Source organism: Vanellus vanellus, assembly GCF_965231255.1.
Source record: "Vanellus vanellus genome assembly, chromosome: 4".
Lineage (NCBI taxonomy): Eukaryota > Metazoa > Chordata > Aves > Charadriiformes > Charadriidae > Vanellus > Vanellus vanellus.
Genome location: NC_138909.1, coordinates 46,115,234 through 46,128,448, shown reverse-complemented (window position 1 = coordinate 46,128,448; position 13,215 = coordinate 46,115,234). Strand labels below are relative to the sequence as shown.

The window sequence follows — 13,215 nt, the reverse complement described above, 5'->3', positions numbered from 1 at the left end:
AAGCTGTTTTGCCTTAATTCACCACTTCTCATTTTTATCTACACCTTAAGTAGCTGAACCCTTCCTACAGCCCTGTACGCTTCAACTGGAAAACGCTGGTGAAAGCTCATATGGCACAGTCAAAGATAAGCATACCCCAAGCTGCTGTTCTGGGCAGTAACAGTTGACAACACAGGACAAGAGCTTGCGGTTTTACTTGTTTTCCTCTACATCTAGAGAGGTGTGACAAAAAAAAAAAAAAAAAAAAAAAAACAAACACACACCACACACAAGAGTCAGGGTTCCAAAACCCATCACCGTAATTCGAGGAAGCATAAGATGAGTAAGGCTTGCTTGTTAATACTTAGGCAGGAAAATGCCCAGTCAATACGGTGTATGGGCACTGCTTGCCTCTGGCAAGTCCAAACATAGACCTTTCCCAGAAAGCACCAGTTTTCATTGATAAAGGAAAAGGAAGAAGTAATAGAAAAAACTCAAGAGGGGTAAAACAACCTTTTGTAAGTCATTAAACGGGAAAAATCAGCACCATTATGTTCCAGGGAGTTTTATTTTGATGGGGTAAGAATCAAGATCAACTAAAAGACTCTTCTTCACCGCAGTTTTACAGTAAGCCTTGCTCCCCCTGCAAGCACCACGTGTGCTTTCTCAGTGCAGACACACATACACCCATGTTTCATCCCCAGCGGAGGCTGAGGGGGATAAACCCTTCTTTCACAAGACACACCAGAGCGCTATTCCTCCTTATACTATCCTGTATTGATAGTGGCATAGCTGCAGGGAAGGGCTAAGCACAACCCCACAACAAGCTACCCAGCTCCACAGCAGACCAGCTGTGTTCCTCCTCCCCTCTGATTATATCCACAGACCCATCACACACATCTAAATACCTTCCTAGTACTGCTTTCTACAACAGTATTTGAAGAGTAAAGAGTTAGTAACGTACCAGTCATCACAGTGAAAGCCTAAGAGCGCTCTCCAGACAGTACTCATGGGAACAGCAGACTCCCCTCTGTCCATGTTCCCCTACTACACTGGTGCCCCCCACTTTTCTTCTCAGCTTATCCTCCTCCTCGTGAAGCTATCAAACCTTTGAAAAACACAGCCAAACACTGAAGGATGGGTGAGGGGCTCATCCCCACATGGCATGCCTAGAGGTTTAATGCAGGCTGGTACACCAGCAGGTGTTGGCACCACTTTGTAATAAAGCAGAGATTTTCGTTGGAGACCTTTACCTAAACAGGTTGACAAAAACACCCTCTGTGTGCAACCACCTAGAAGAAAAGCAACTTTTGAGGTCTCAAAAGCAGTCTAGAAGACAGTCATGATCCAAGAAGATTTAAATCTACTCCAAACCCCTTCACCTTGGTAAGCTTTTAGAAGAGGAAAAAAAGCATTGGCCAGAGCACACACTGAGAAAGAAGGTGCTTTTAAGTAGCCAAATCCAGTGGCAAATTGCTGCTTTAGCCAAGAGACTCAGACCTGCAAGGACACAAGCTTTGCCTTCCTCATGTGTAGACACAGCCAAATCCTCTAGCAAACTTCACAGGAGAAGACATTTCTGTTGGTAAAGAGCACTTTTAAAAAGTTATGTTTAACATCCTCTTCTTGTCAGAGAATTGCATAGATGTGCCACTTGTCTCCCCTGCCCCCCTACTAGAAGTAGTATCCCTACAGGATTTTCACTATCTCTTTGCTTCCCACAAGGGTTTTGTTTCCCCAAAATTCCCGGTTTTAGGACTAAGAGGTCTGGATTACCAAAACTAAACATCTCAAACACCCTGGGAAGTGTCCCATTTCTCTGATTTTTGGAGGACACAACACCAGCCCTCTGACATTTTCTAGGCTATCCCATGGTGCATTAGTCACTTGTACATAAATTTTTGCTCCATGGATCTATCTAAACAGCATCCTCCATCAACATGACCACCCCAGCATGCCAATCCCAATCTAGCCAGAAACCACAACTTCACAGCTTCAGGACTGAGCAGGCACTAAAGTATCAAATCAGGGATTATATGCAAGGAGCTGGATAGTCTTCTGATGAAGGGAAATAGTGTGAGGAGGTCTTAAATCATGCCATGGTCACTCTGGTAAACAAAACCTCAGAACTAATTTTCACAGTCGCTGACTGTGAAAATAGAAAGCATCATATTGAAAGGATAAAGCAGGAAGCATCCTCCTGCCTGCGCACTCCCAAGCAAACACACACCCACACACAGGCTCAGGGATCAGACATGTCTGCTTTCAAAGCATCTTCCTCACTGCATCGAACAATTCCCCTCTCTTCATCCCCTCCCCAGCTTCCTCCAGAGCACCCATCACAATAAAACCATCTCATAAAAGATCACTGACTGCAGCAGTGACAGCTATGGGAGACCTTCCCCTCCAACTCCTCCCCCCATGCACACTAAAGGCTGGTAAATCCAAGCACCGCTGACACCAGCAGCACCAGGCTGCCCAGGTTGACTCATTGCAATTTAGCCCACCCAAGCAATTAATATCCAAGGGTGCCTCCCAGAGGTGAGCCACAAGACAAAGCGACCCTGTAAATGGAGAGCTATGCAGCTGCTTTGCTAACAGGATCTCTTTTCCTCCTTTGCCAGGTTTCTTAGCCAGCATTTCATAGGTGAGCAGGACAAGCCGAGAAGTGGGGGAACACCACAACAACACTTTGGGATTTGGCTGGCAGGCAGACAATTTAGGCTATTTGCCTTTTTTTTTTTTCCCTCCAGGTTGAAGGGGGAGGTTTCATTTTGTTGAGCCCTCTAAAAAAAAAAAAAACCAAACAAAACACAACACACAAAGCAATTTAAGACTTGCAAGGATTTCTCGCATAAGTGCAACATGGAGAGGAGCAAAAACAAATACCTCCAGAGATCCCACAAGCTGGCAAAGGCCCAAGAACAGACCAGTTGAGGCTTTTCAGTAGATTTTTCCTGAAACATTTAAATAATTTAGAAAGCATTAACTCTTACTGACAGCTTTTCAGACAGCTCCTTCACTTGCAGGGCCCTATCAAAAACCTCATAACTCTTAATCAAAAAAAGATACTGCAATGGCCCCAAATCTTGGTCAGGGTTGAGTGTGGCTTGAAAAAAGGTGCTTTAGACATATTTCTTTGCTGAGATGCTTTCCTTATACAGGCAGGTCTTCCAGAGGCCACCACCTGCCACTTATCCGCAGCAGTACTGTGTAAAACATGCAAAAATGGTTAAGAGACTGTCTATCAACATTTCATTTGCTTGGGGCTATTCAGAGGAAGGGAGCTGTTCCCTGCAGTGGTTCAGTTTTATTAAATACCATAAAAATTAAGCAGCTGCAAGGTGTAAATTCGTAGCTATAAGACCTCGTATTTGGAGTTAGGTGGAACAGATGCTCCAGCACCACCTATTTCACACTCCAGCATCCTCCCAGGGTACCAGGATCATGTTTTCGGGACACAAAAAGAAGTTTTTAGCCCCTGTCTTACTGCCACCAGAAACAAAAACAGTTACTAAAGAGGTAGCAGTGCCTGGTCCAAGCTTTGCAGCAAAGTTGTTCCTGCACTCACCGCCACCACTACGACCCAAAAAGCATCTGAATGAAACAGGAAACTAGCTCGAATTCACCCAAAACCAGAGGTTAGATCAAACCCAAGCCCTGTACTGGAAACACGGAAAGACACAGAACTAGAACAGCAAATCCAGCCACCTGACCACCAAACACACTTTCAGTTGTGGTTCCAGGCAAGACACTAAAAGAAAAAGGCTCCCCTTCCCATTAAAAGGGAAAACAGTCCAAAGGATACCCAAATAGTAGTCCAGCTGCCCTCTGCAGCCTCAACTGTCCCCACAGAAACAGGTATTTCAAATAACAACAGCCTTGGCAGGATAACACAAATCACCCCATAGAGTTTCTAGGTCTAGGAGCCACAAAACAGCAGCAGTGATAACACAACAGGTGGGGGGAGAGCCATCAGCACCAGATCCGATTTTGCTGTCCATCATTAACCCAAAATAAAAATGCCCTGGTCCAGTGGTGAAATAATTGCAGACTGGCAATCCATGATAGAGTGTTATTCATCAGGACATTGTTTATGGTTCGTCTACATGGCTTCCATGGCTACAGCAACAGGGATGATGTTTGCTAGCATTTTAGGCAGATTACATATATGCATTTTGTTTTCACTCAGCACTGCACTTTCCCCACGTGAAACATCAGTATGTAAAGCCTTGTAGACAGGCTGTTAGGATGTTTTAGCATTAATTAGAGAAGAAAAAAAAAAAAAACAGGACAGGTAAGATCCCTTGTGCTCATCTCCCCATACATATCTTGAAACTAAATTCAAACCCTGAAAGACAGCACTCTGGTTAATGTAAATTGAATTCAAAAGGTATTCTCCACCCTTAAACACAACAGCACAGAGACATCCGGCACAGGCAATAGATATCATCACTAAGCAGCAAAGCCCATTGAAAATACATCAAGTACTGCCTTACTTTAGTGAATTAAATAATTAAAGAGCTGGCAGAGATGGTTTTCTAGATTTCCTGTCCGAATGCATCGCCCAGCAACAGTGGTGCTTCAGTTTTGGGGTTTTTTTGTTGGTTTTGGTTTGTTTTTTGTTTTTTTCCCCCCAAGAACACAACTTACCTGCACTACTTCTTTAATAGAGATGCTGTTCAAACAGCCTCCACTCCCCTCCTGGCTGCTCCCCCTGAGCCACCACACTTGTTCCCAAATGCCACTTGCTCAGGTGGCTGAGGCGGCAATGGCTCGTGCTTTTTCAATGGCTCCAATATTAATCCATCCAGAGCATCTTTCTCCCTCACTTCCAATTGGTGAGTGGCGAATGGGTGGAGTGAGAGCGTGACCCATTAGCTCCCAGATGGGCACCTCCAACCCAGCTCTCCCAACCGGAGCAGGGATGCCGGCAAGCCGCTAACTTCACGCCTGCAAAGCACCGCTCCGCATGCCACTGCAGCCAAGGCTGGGCTTCGGGTTTTTCTCCTCCAGCCACCCAGATCCCACTGCTTCTCGGAGCTATTTGCCTCTGGTAGCAAGGAGGAAAAATAGAATAATTAAAGTGACCCTGCACTTCGGAGCCGGCAGTTTTTGCTGGATGCTGTACAGAGAAAGCTTGTGTGCCTCCTTAAAAAAAAAAAAAAAGCTTTGTGGCAGCCAGGCTCAACTGAAGTGAGAAGATACTGTACCTTACAGACAGAAGTACAGGGAAAACAAGAGGATGTGAAGATGCAGGAAGAAGAGAAGGAGGGAAGAAAACCTGCTGCTGAGAGGTAGATATAGCAAATTTCTTAAAGATACAGCTGCTATACTCTGCAAGCGCGGTGCCTGCCCGATTGCGGAGCTGGGCTCCAGTGTCGTGGTTTGTTTTTTTTTTTTTTTTCCACGCTACCCAGCATGACAGTTCAGCTGCACAGGCAACAGCAGTGCCAGGGTTAACACATGCATTCAATGAGAAGCCTGCATAAGGGAATGAGAAACAGGGCGATAAGTCTGCACTAAAACAGCAAGTTGCACAAAACAGAGCTGAAGAGACCTCGCCTCATCTAAAGAGACTTACATCTAAGCCCAGCGCTCGACTATGCAGTCCCTAAAAAGCTTTGGAGGGAAGATGCCACATCCTCCCCCTCCTCCAGCCTATTCTACTGCTTCACTTTCCTTACAATTCAAGATTTTCATAACAATAAGCCAAGTCTCCCCCAGCTGGATATTTAAAGCCCTGAGGAATGGTCTCTGCTGGCCAAGAAAAAACAAAAAGAGGGGGGGACCTAACTACCCAAAGCAACATCAAGTCAGCCTTAGAAAAGGCAGAGCCCTAAAAAAAGAAAAAAAAAAAAAAAAAAGACAGAAATAAACAGCGAGTTATCCAAATGCTGGCAAGACTGGGTCACTCCCCTACAGTAACTCTTACAATTACCACGACTTAAGTAAAAATTTACCAGGGATCATATTTACCAGGCAGCAGCAAACGTTTCCCAGCGCAAAGCAAGGCGAGGCAGGGCACGGCTCAGGAAGAGGCATCACTTTTAGCTGAGGGATTCAGTCAGAGCCACATACCCCCGTTTTCAGTCCCTGCTACAGACTTGTTTCCGCTGCATGAAACCACAGGCAATGCATGTTTTTAAACACCTCCTACGCATTTTCTCTGCCGAGACTGCTCATCCAGTCTCCTCCATTTTTATTTTTTTATTTTGCATGCCACCTGACAAGCTTTCCCAGGTAAGGCACGTCATATTTAGACTGTTAATAAGATGTAAAGGCAGTATACCCTAGCTCATAATGTACACGGGGGCGGAAGAGACCCTCGGAAATCTCTAGCCCCACTCCTTGCTCCAGGCAGGACCACCTTCAAAGCTACATCAGGCTGCTCAGGACCTCATCTCATCAAGCTTAATACCTTCTCAAAAAAGTTTTACAGTCAAGACTCCTGTCCATGGGATCAGCACTAACAGCAGGGCTCAGATCCTAGAACAGCAGAAATTACCGAGTTTCTCCATATAGATTCTTCGCAGTAAAGTGACGGGTAAAATTTTGAATCAAGCTAATACTCTTAAGGTACTTCCCTGTAGCGAGACAAATCAATAGAGAATCTTAATACCTTCCCCTATACCCACACTTAATACCTTTAATAACAGTTAAAGGACAGAGTTGACAGCATCACAACCCTAAAGGTGAAACGAGCCTGCCTAGCCTCCAGCAGGTATTTCAGGTTTCAAACACTGACGGATTCATTTCAGCAAGTGAACAAGCTTATGAAACAAAAGACTGGCTAAGATCAGTTTCTATTTTTATTTTTTTTTCCATGCTGAGGTTGTTTATCAGCTCTCCCTGGCCAACCTGCTCAGGCATGAGAGTGTAGCAGGGACCAAAGCTGCTCTGAGGTGGAGATGACAGTGGCCAAGCGAGCACCACCAGGAGAAGTCCAAGAGGAGAGTGCATCAAGAAAACTGTATGAATGCATCCACCAAGTCCTACCTTTGTTGCCTACCTCCTCACCCACTGTCTCCAAAGCCCCCCCAAATCTCAGTGGCCTTCTCTGTTACCCCAATACCACCCCCTCCCCAGTCCCCAACCCTTTCCATCCCCTGTCACGCACCGTCCACCGGCCCAGTCCACCTCTGTGTCACCAAGCGTTGTGGCCATGGGGCCAAGTCTTGTGAAGAGCCAGCGCTCGCCCCGAACTGGCCGTAGGGCGAGCGGAGAAAGGTGAGCCGGGGGTAGCAAAAAGAAGCCGGCTCCATTAGGACGGAGAAAATAGGAGAGCCAGGTACGAAGCAAACCGCGTCTGCCTTCACCTCCTTCAGCGGGTACTGTTGGGACATGCAGTCTCAGAGCCTTCTCCCCGAGAAGTTCCTTTTTGGAGAGGAATTAGTGCAAAAAGAAAGCCGCTCGAGCAGCCCCGCTGCTGCTGTCACAGCCCAGCAGAGCACACTGGAAAGGCTGCGTCTCCAGCCTGTATTTAAACGCCCCTCTCAGAAAGCAGAGATGCAGCACAGGAAGAGACAAATTCCAGCTCTGCGTCGGGCTGATAAGCCAGGTTTATAATATTCAAAAAAGTATTGGCATTACTACAATTCCCCCCCCCCCCCCGAATATCTTGTGCAGTAGCTTGTTGTGCACAATAAGCAAAAAAATAGCCCAATCCCTAAAAAAAAAAAATAATAAAAAAATCAGCCTGTTCCGGTGGGAACAGCCAACACGTTGAATAAAACAAACACACGCGTGTTAAACCCTGGGGACGCAATTAGGCTCAGAGCAGGGGGAAGAGGCGTTTAACTCCTGGCGTAAGAGATGGCAACCGGCGAGAGGAAAAGGAGAGTAAACCTGATGCCCGACACTGTGCCCCTGTGGGGTGCTTTTTCCCCAGGGGGTGAGCTCAAGTGGCAGCTCCCACCACTGCAGGGTGCCAGCACCTGCCCCAACACCAAGAGGGGAGGAAGGCCACCTCATCCTCAGCCCCCAGACTGCCTCCCTCCTAGTTTTCCACTCCTTATCTGCCCCCATGAGTGGGTAGCACCCAGCAATAACTCAATCACCATTGCTGTTCAAAACCCACCCACAGCATCTTGAGACAAAGGTTGCTCAGCTCCAAGCACTGACCAGCTGAGATCTGTCCACCGGCTTCAAATCTGGGATTCTCCCCCCCACCAAAGGCCACATTATCACTAGTCTCCATCCATCCCATCATGGTATGGCTGCAGGAATGTCCTTGGGGCAGCCACAGCCCCAGAAGCCCTTCTGCTGCCATTTACATCAGGTCCTTCAAACCTAGACAGCTAAAAAGCACCTGTGCAGGGAAAGAAGTTCCTGCCCAACACAAGTCAGCATTACCCACTCCAGTGGCTTACATCAGGTTTTCATGCTTTTTCTCCCCATCTTCTTGCAGTTTCTCAGCAGGGCATTTATGAGGAATGAAACTGGACTCTCCATTCCTTCCATACCCTACCCAAATCACAGCTCCCATTCATCCATCAGAGCTTGCGGACCCTTCTTCAATAACAGAGTTAGACTGAAGCTGTCCGTACTGCTGCCTTTTTTTATTATTTTTAATTGCAAGTCAGAGCCAGGGATGAATTTAGAAAGGGGGAATAGAAAAACCCATGGAGTTATAAGTGACAGCTAAGTGCTTTGATATCAAAGCCAGCACTGACAGATGCAGAAGCCTACAGTGCTCTGCTCCGGGCCAGCATGTCACCATGCTCTGCAGAAAGGCTTTATGGGGAGCTTATACTAGATCATATTTAGAAAGTTATATTGCATTAAAAAAAAAAAAAAAAACCACACAAACAAGAAGAGTTTTTCCACTTTCACCAGGTCCCAACACAAACTCCTGAAGGAACTGCTTTGCAGACTTCGTGATCACAAAACACTGCTCAGACTCAAATTACGAACTTCAAGGAATTGCCTCAGCATTCCCAGTTTTTAAACCTTACTGCACTGCATCCTTCACAGTGGACTCCTTAACCCCCTTTGGCAGTGAAGGCACCATGCCATGCCCCAGCTGCTGCTAGCAGCAAAGGTAGCTTAGATTTAACATATGCTGGATATCTGCTGGTGTGATTGGCTGTAACTTACATATTTAGAGGGCAGATGACAGTTTCATGATGATGAGTCATTAAAGTGTCCCAGAGAGTTGTTTACTCCCAGAGAAATCCCACATAAAGAAACAGGACTTTTCTAGAAATGGTTTTGCATTAGGAATGTGAAACTCGGTGGTTTTGCATTACGAAGAAGTAACTCAAGTACCACCCAAGCTAGAGCAATAGAAAGCTTTTGGATAGCAATCACTGTGACTTCCCAGAGACACCTAAATCACAGCACAGTATTAGAATTACTCACTGGGAAAAAAACTTAAACAAACAGCTTTCCCCCTAGGTAATGTGATTTAACACCTGTCTTTAGGCGTAAAGTACATATGTGGTACAGTTCTGCAAGGACAAGGTTTGGCTTTTAGTCTTATACAGGCAAATAAAACAGCTCCAGGCTAAGTCCAATACCTCCAGACTAAAATCCAACTTTGCACCTAACCTCAAGCTCCCTTCTGCATGAAATAGCAAACTTTTCACTGACACTTCATTCTTTAAGACAATACAGAAAACTTCCATTTTGGATCCTCTCACATTTAAAACCAAGACATTTTTGCTTTCACATTGACTCAACATAAAAATAAAGCTTGCTTTAACAACCGTTTACAGCCTTAAAAGATTTACTACAGCTTTACTAGAAGTCAAGGCACTATGAGTTTACATACAGATGTCTGATGCCACTGGGGGAGTCAATCGAGTGCTCCGTTTAAAAACTCAACTCATATTTCTAGCTATGTTCATTTAAACAAGCTGAAGCATTCAAATTGCCAAGGAACAACATGAGAGCCAGCAAGGAACTTCCTCTGTGGTACATAATTCTTACAGAGTGGCAACTGTACGAAAGCCACAGATATTTCAAAAGTAGAGGACTCTGGCTGAGCTGGATTAGCCAACACGTCTTGATTATAGCAGTGAAATGGGGACGTACGGCTCAAGGGTGGCAGCAATGACTGAGGTCACAGTGTAGACAGGACTGTGGTGTTACATCACTGCTTCCTTCCAGCCTCCAAAAAAAAGAAAAAGACAGCTGCAAAACCAACTCCAAGAGCAACCCAGGTGAGAAGGCTGAAATATCACTGGATCTATCCAGCCCTGGGTCAAGCAGTTCATCCCATACTTCGGCTATAGCTTTTGAAGGACAGGAACTCTGCAAAGCAGGGCTAAAGCTATGTTCACACCTAGAGAAAAACCCATATGAGAAGTCCTGCAAACACTGCACACTGGGAAAGAAGTTACATGTTCTCAGTTGCAGTTGTTCACATGCACATTGCAGATGGACAGCCACTCCACACCACCAGGTCTCAAGAGGAAGAGCAATAGTCCTGGACACAAAAAACAGCAGCGCAGAAGAAAGCTTTGAGGAAGAACATCAGATCTGAAATAAACTTTTTCTCATTAAACTGGGAGGGGGACAAAACAAGGACACAATCCTCTCCGTGAAAAGATCCTCAGAAGTTTGAGGACCAGCCTCCCGCTCGCTGCTTCGCAGGCAGCAAAGCTGTTGTGCCACCTACAGTTGCTTTTACTCCAGAACAAACTTTCCTACGGGAGCCCAAGTCCCTGTCATTTAATTTAGTGTCAAACCAGCGCTAACGCAGCCATGCTGATTAAGGAAGTGCTTCCTTTGATAAGGCCTGGGGGGGGGGGGGTGTTTGTACTTTAAAAGTTACTTTCTGAAGTTTAGCGTAAATCACAAAGTGCGTTTCCAAGTGCGTTTAAACCCACCCTGTCCCCGCCTTTCAAAGATACCACATCACTGGGGGTTTTGACAACGCACGCGACTGCCCAAGCCCTTTACACGAGTTCAGCTTAAGCCATATAGTTTCACTTTTTATTTATTTTCTTCTTTTTTATTGCGGCTTTTACACCATTACCAACACAAAGTCAGGCAGCCGCAAGCAAAGCGCCGGAGCAGAACTGAACACCACAACGTGCCGCCTCCCCTAGTTAGGTATAAACAAGTACCAAAAAAAAAAAAGGGGGGGGGGGAAACACCCCTAGAACAAGCAGCCAGGACGTTTACATCACTCCTTTACCCCCCCACACCCCCCCCCTTCCCCCCCGGTACTTCTTTCCCATCGCATCTGCGCTCCCTGGGCTGGAACATCCCGGCGCTGCCCAAGGAGCCCAGATTCGGGAGAGGGGTGTCACCACCTCCCGCCGACAACAGACTCCTGAACAACAACAACAAAAAAAGCCTTGAGCAAGGATGCAAATGGAAGATTTCCCAGATTTCTACATCCCCCTACCCGGCGCTCTTCCAAGAGGGGAAAAAAGCAGGATAACATCCCCATCCCTTCCAGACCGCCCTCCCCATCGCATCCCATCCCCGCAGCCCAGACCCCTCCCCGCTGCCGCACAAGGCAGAGATGGGGTGAAGGAGGCGGGGAGGGGTAGGGACACCCCCGCAAGCTGCCGGCGAAACTCATCACACCTGTGTCCCGTCCGTGTGTCCGTCCCCTCTCCCCCCCCCCCCCCCCCGCCAGCTGTGCCTCTCACCGCATGGCTGGAGGTGGAACACCCGTCTCGCTGCCATGGCTGCCGCGGGTTTTCCTCTCATCCCCTCTTCATCTCACCACTTTGCGGGGCTTTCGTGTGGTTTCGAAGGGGTTCAGTTATTTATTTATTTTTTTCCCCAACGCGCACACACACCACAAAAAAAAAAAAAGACAGCGCAGCCAAAAAAAAAAATACAGAGAGTGTCGGTGCGGGAGCGCGGGCTGGAAGGGGAAGGGACGGAGCGGTGTCACACCCCTGCCCGGGTCCTAGCGCCGCCCGCCCCGCAGCCCCTGCCCATCGCGCCCAGTCCGGCCCAGGACCTCGGGGCACAGCCCCGGGTCCACCCGAAAGGCAAGGGTTAAAAGTCCATGTACCACCATCACCACTCTCTTGTGCTGAGACTCATCACTCCAACTATGAAAAACAAAAACAAACAAACAACAACAAAAAAAAACCACAACCCGCCCAGTTCTCACTTTTCTAAGAGCACAAGGCTACTAGAAGTGTTAACAGGTGAGATGCTGCCCATAACCTCAGAGTTGGGAAAGAGCACCAAGCTGACAAGTCTTGCTTCTCCCATAAAGCATGCTGATGTACACCAGACTCCCACCATGCGGACCGGTTTTCTCTGCCCCTTCAAAACTTCCTCCGAAATAACGCAGTACAGCCAGCTGGGATTCAAAATGAATCCCTGGGGTACAGCACAGTGATATACCCCCCATTTCTTTTCAAAATCAAGCAGCAGCAATAATAACGTTTTTAAAAGGAGGTGCAGAGTGATGATCTCCAACCTGTAGACTTTGCTTGAAGAAACACAGGCATATTTCTTAAGCAACAAGGTTTGCAGGAACTTTTTTTTTTCTTGTGAGCTTTTCCCAGCCGTTGCTACCTTGTTTGCTCACAACCTGAGCAAGCCTCCGTGTTGGTTGTTTGTTTTTTTTTTTTTTTCCCCTCAAATCACTCTGCCCAGGAGGTAGGTGCCAAGAGCACTGGACACAAAGCACTTGGAAAAGCAATGAATGAAGCTTAAGGATCCTCTGCGGAAATAAAAGCAAGGTAGCAATTAGAAGCTAATAAGAAAACATTTGCATTGCCTCCAGTTTGTAAACAGTATCATATTAGGATAAGTACCTATACTACCCATAAAGGCTGGACTAAGGCTGCTTTGTTTCTCCATTTCCCAATCTTTCTTTCCTCTAAAAGGGTCCCGGACCTGATCTAGCTGCAGCAAGCAATTTGGGAAATTTGGAAGTTAGGGGTGAGGGGAGTTTAAATAAATCTTAACTCTCTTGGTCTCAGATCTTGGTCTCAAGGCAACATATCCAGAGTGAGCCATCCCCATCCTATAAATCACAAATCACATACAGAAAAAAAACTACACCTAGAACACCATTTCACACCATTTCAGCTGGAGGTAGGAAAACCCCTGCCAAGATTTCAAGGCTTAAGTTCAGTATAGTTCCAGCAAACATGGGAGAAAAGAACATTCATGCTTATTTAGCACCTAGATTAATTTCAAGGAATCAACTCACTTTCCAGGTTCAAATGCTAAGTGCCATCTCCTTCAGCTCACAAGAGAAAACCATTCCCACCCAAAAATCATCATGCGAAGAAGAGTGGGGAGAGC

The 13,215-nt window shown here is 46.5% G+C and overlaps 1 protein-coding gene across 1 annotated transcript in view; it reads right to left on the bottom strand.

Annotated features, from left to right (window-relative positions):
• Positions 1 to 7,325, bottom strand: part of SLC4A11 (solute carrier family 4 member 11) — a gene marked incomplete at both ends in the record, with an annotated part of 90,403 nt that extends 83,078 nt beyond the window's left edge. The window contains one exon of the mRNA XM_082482777.1: positions 7,100 to 7,325. Within this exon, the coding sequence (XP_082338903.1) occupies positions 7,100 to 7,325 (226 nt within the window). The remainder of the gene's footprint in view (positions 1 to 7,099) is intronic.
• Positions 7,326 to 13,215: the final 5,890 nt, after the last annotated feature.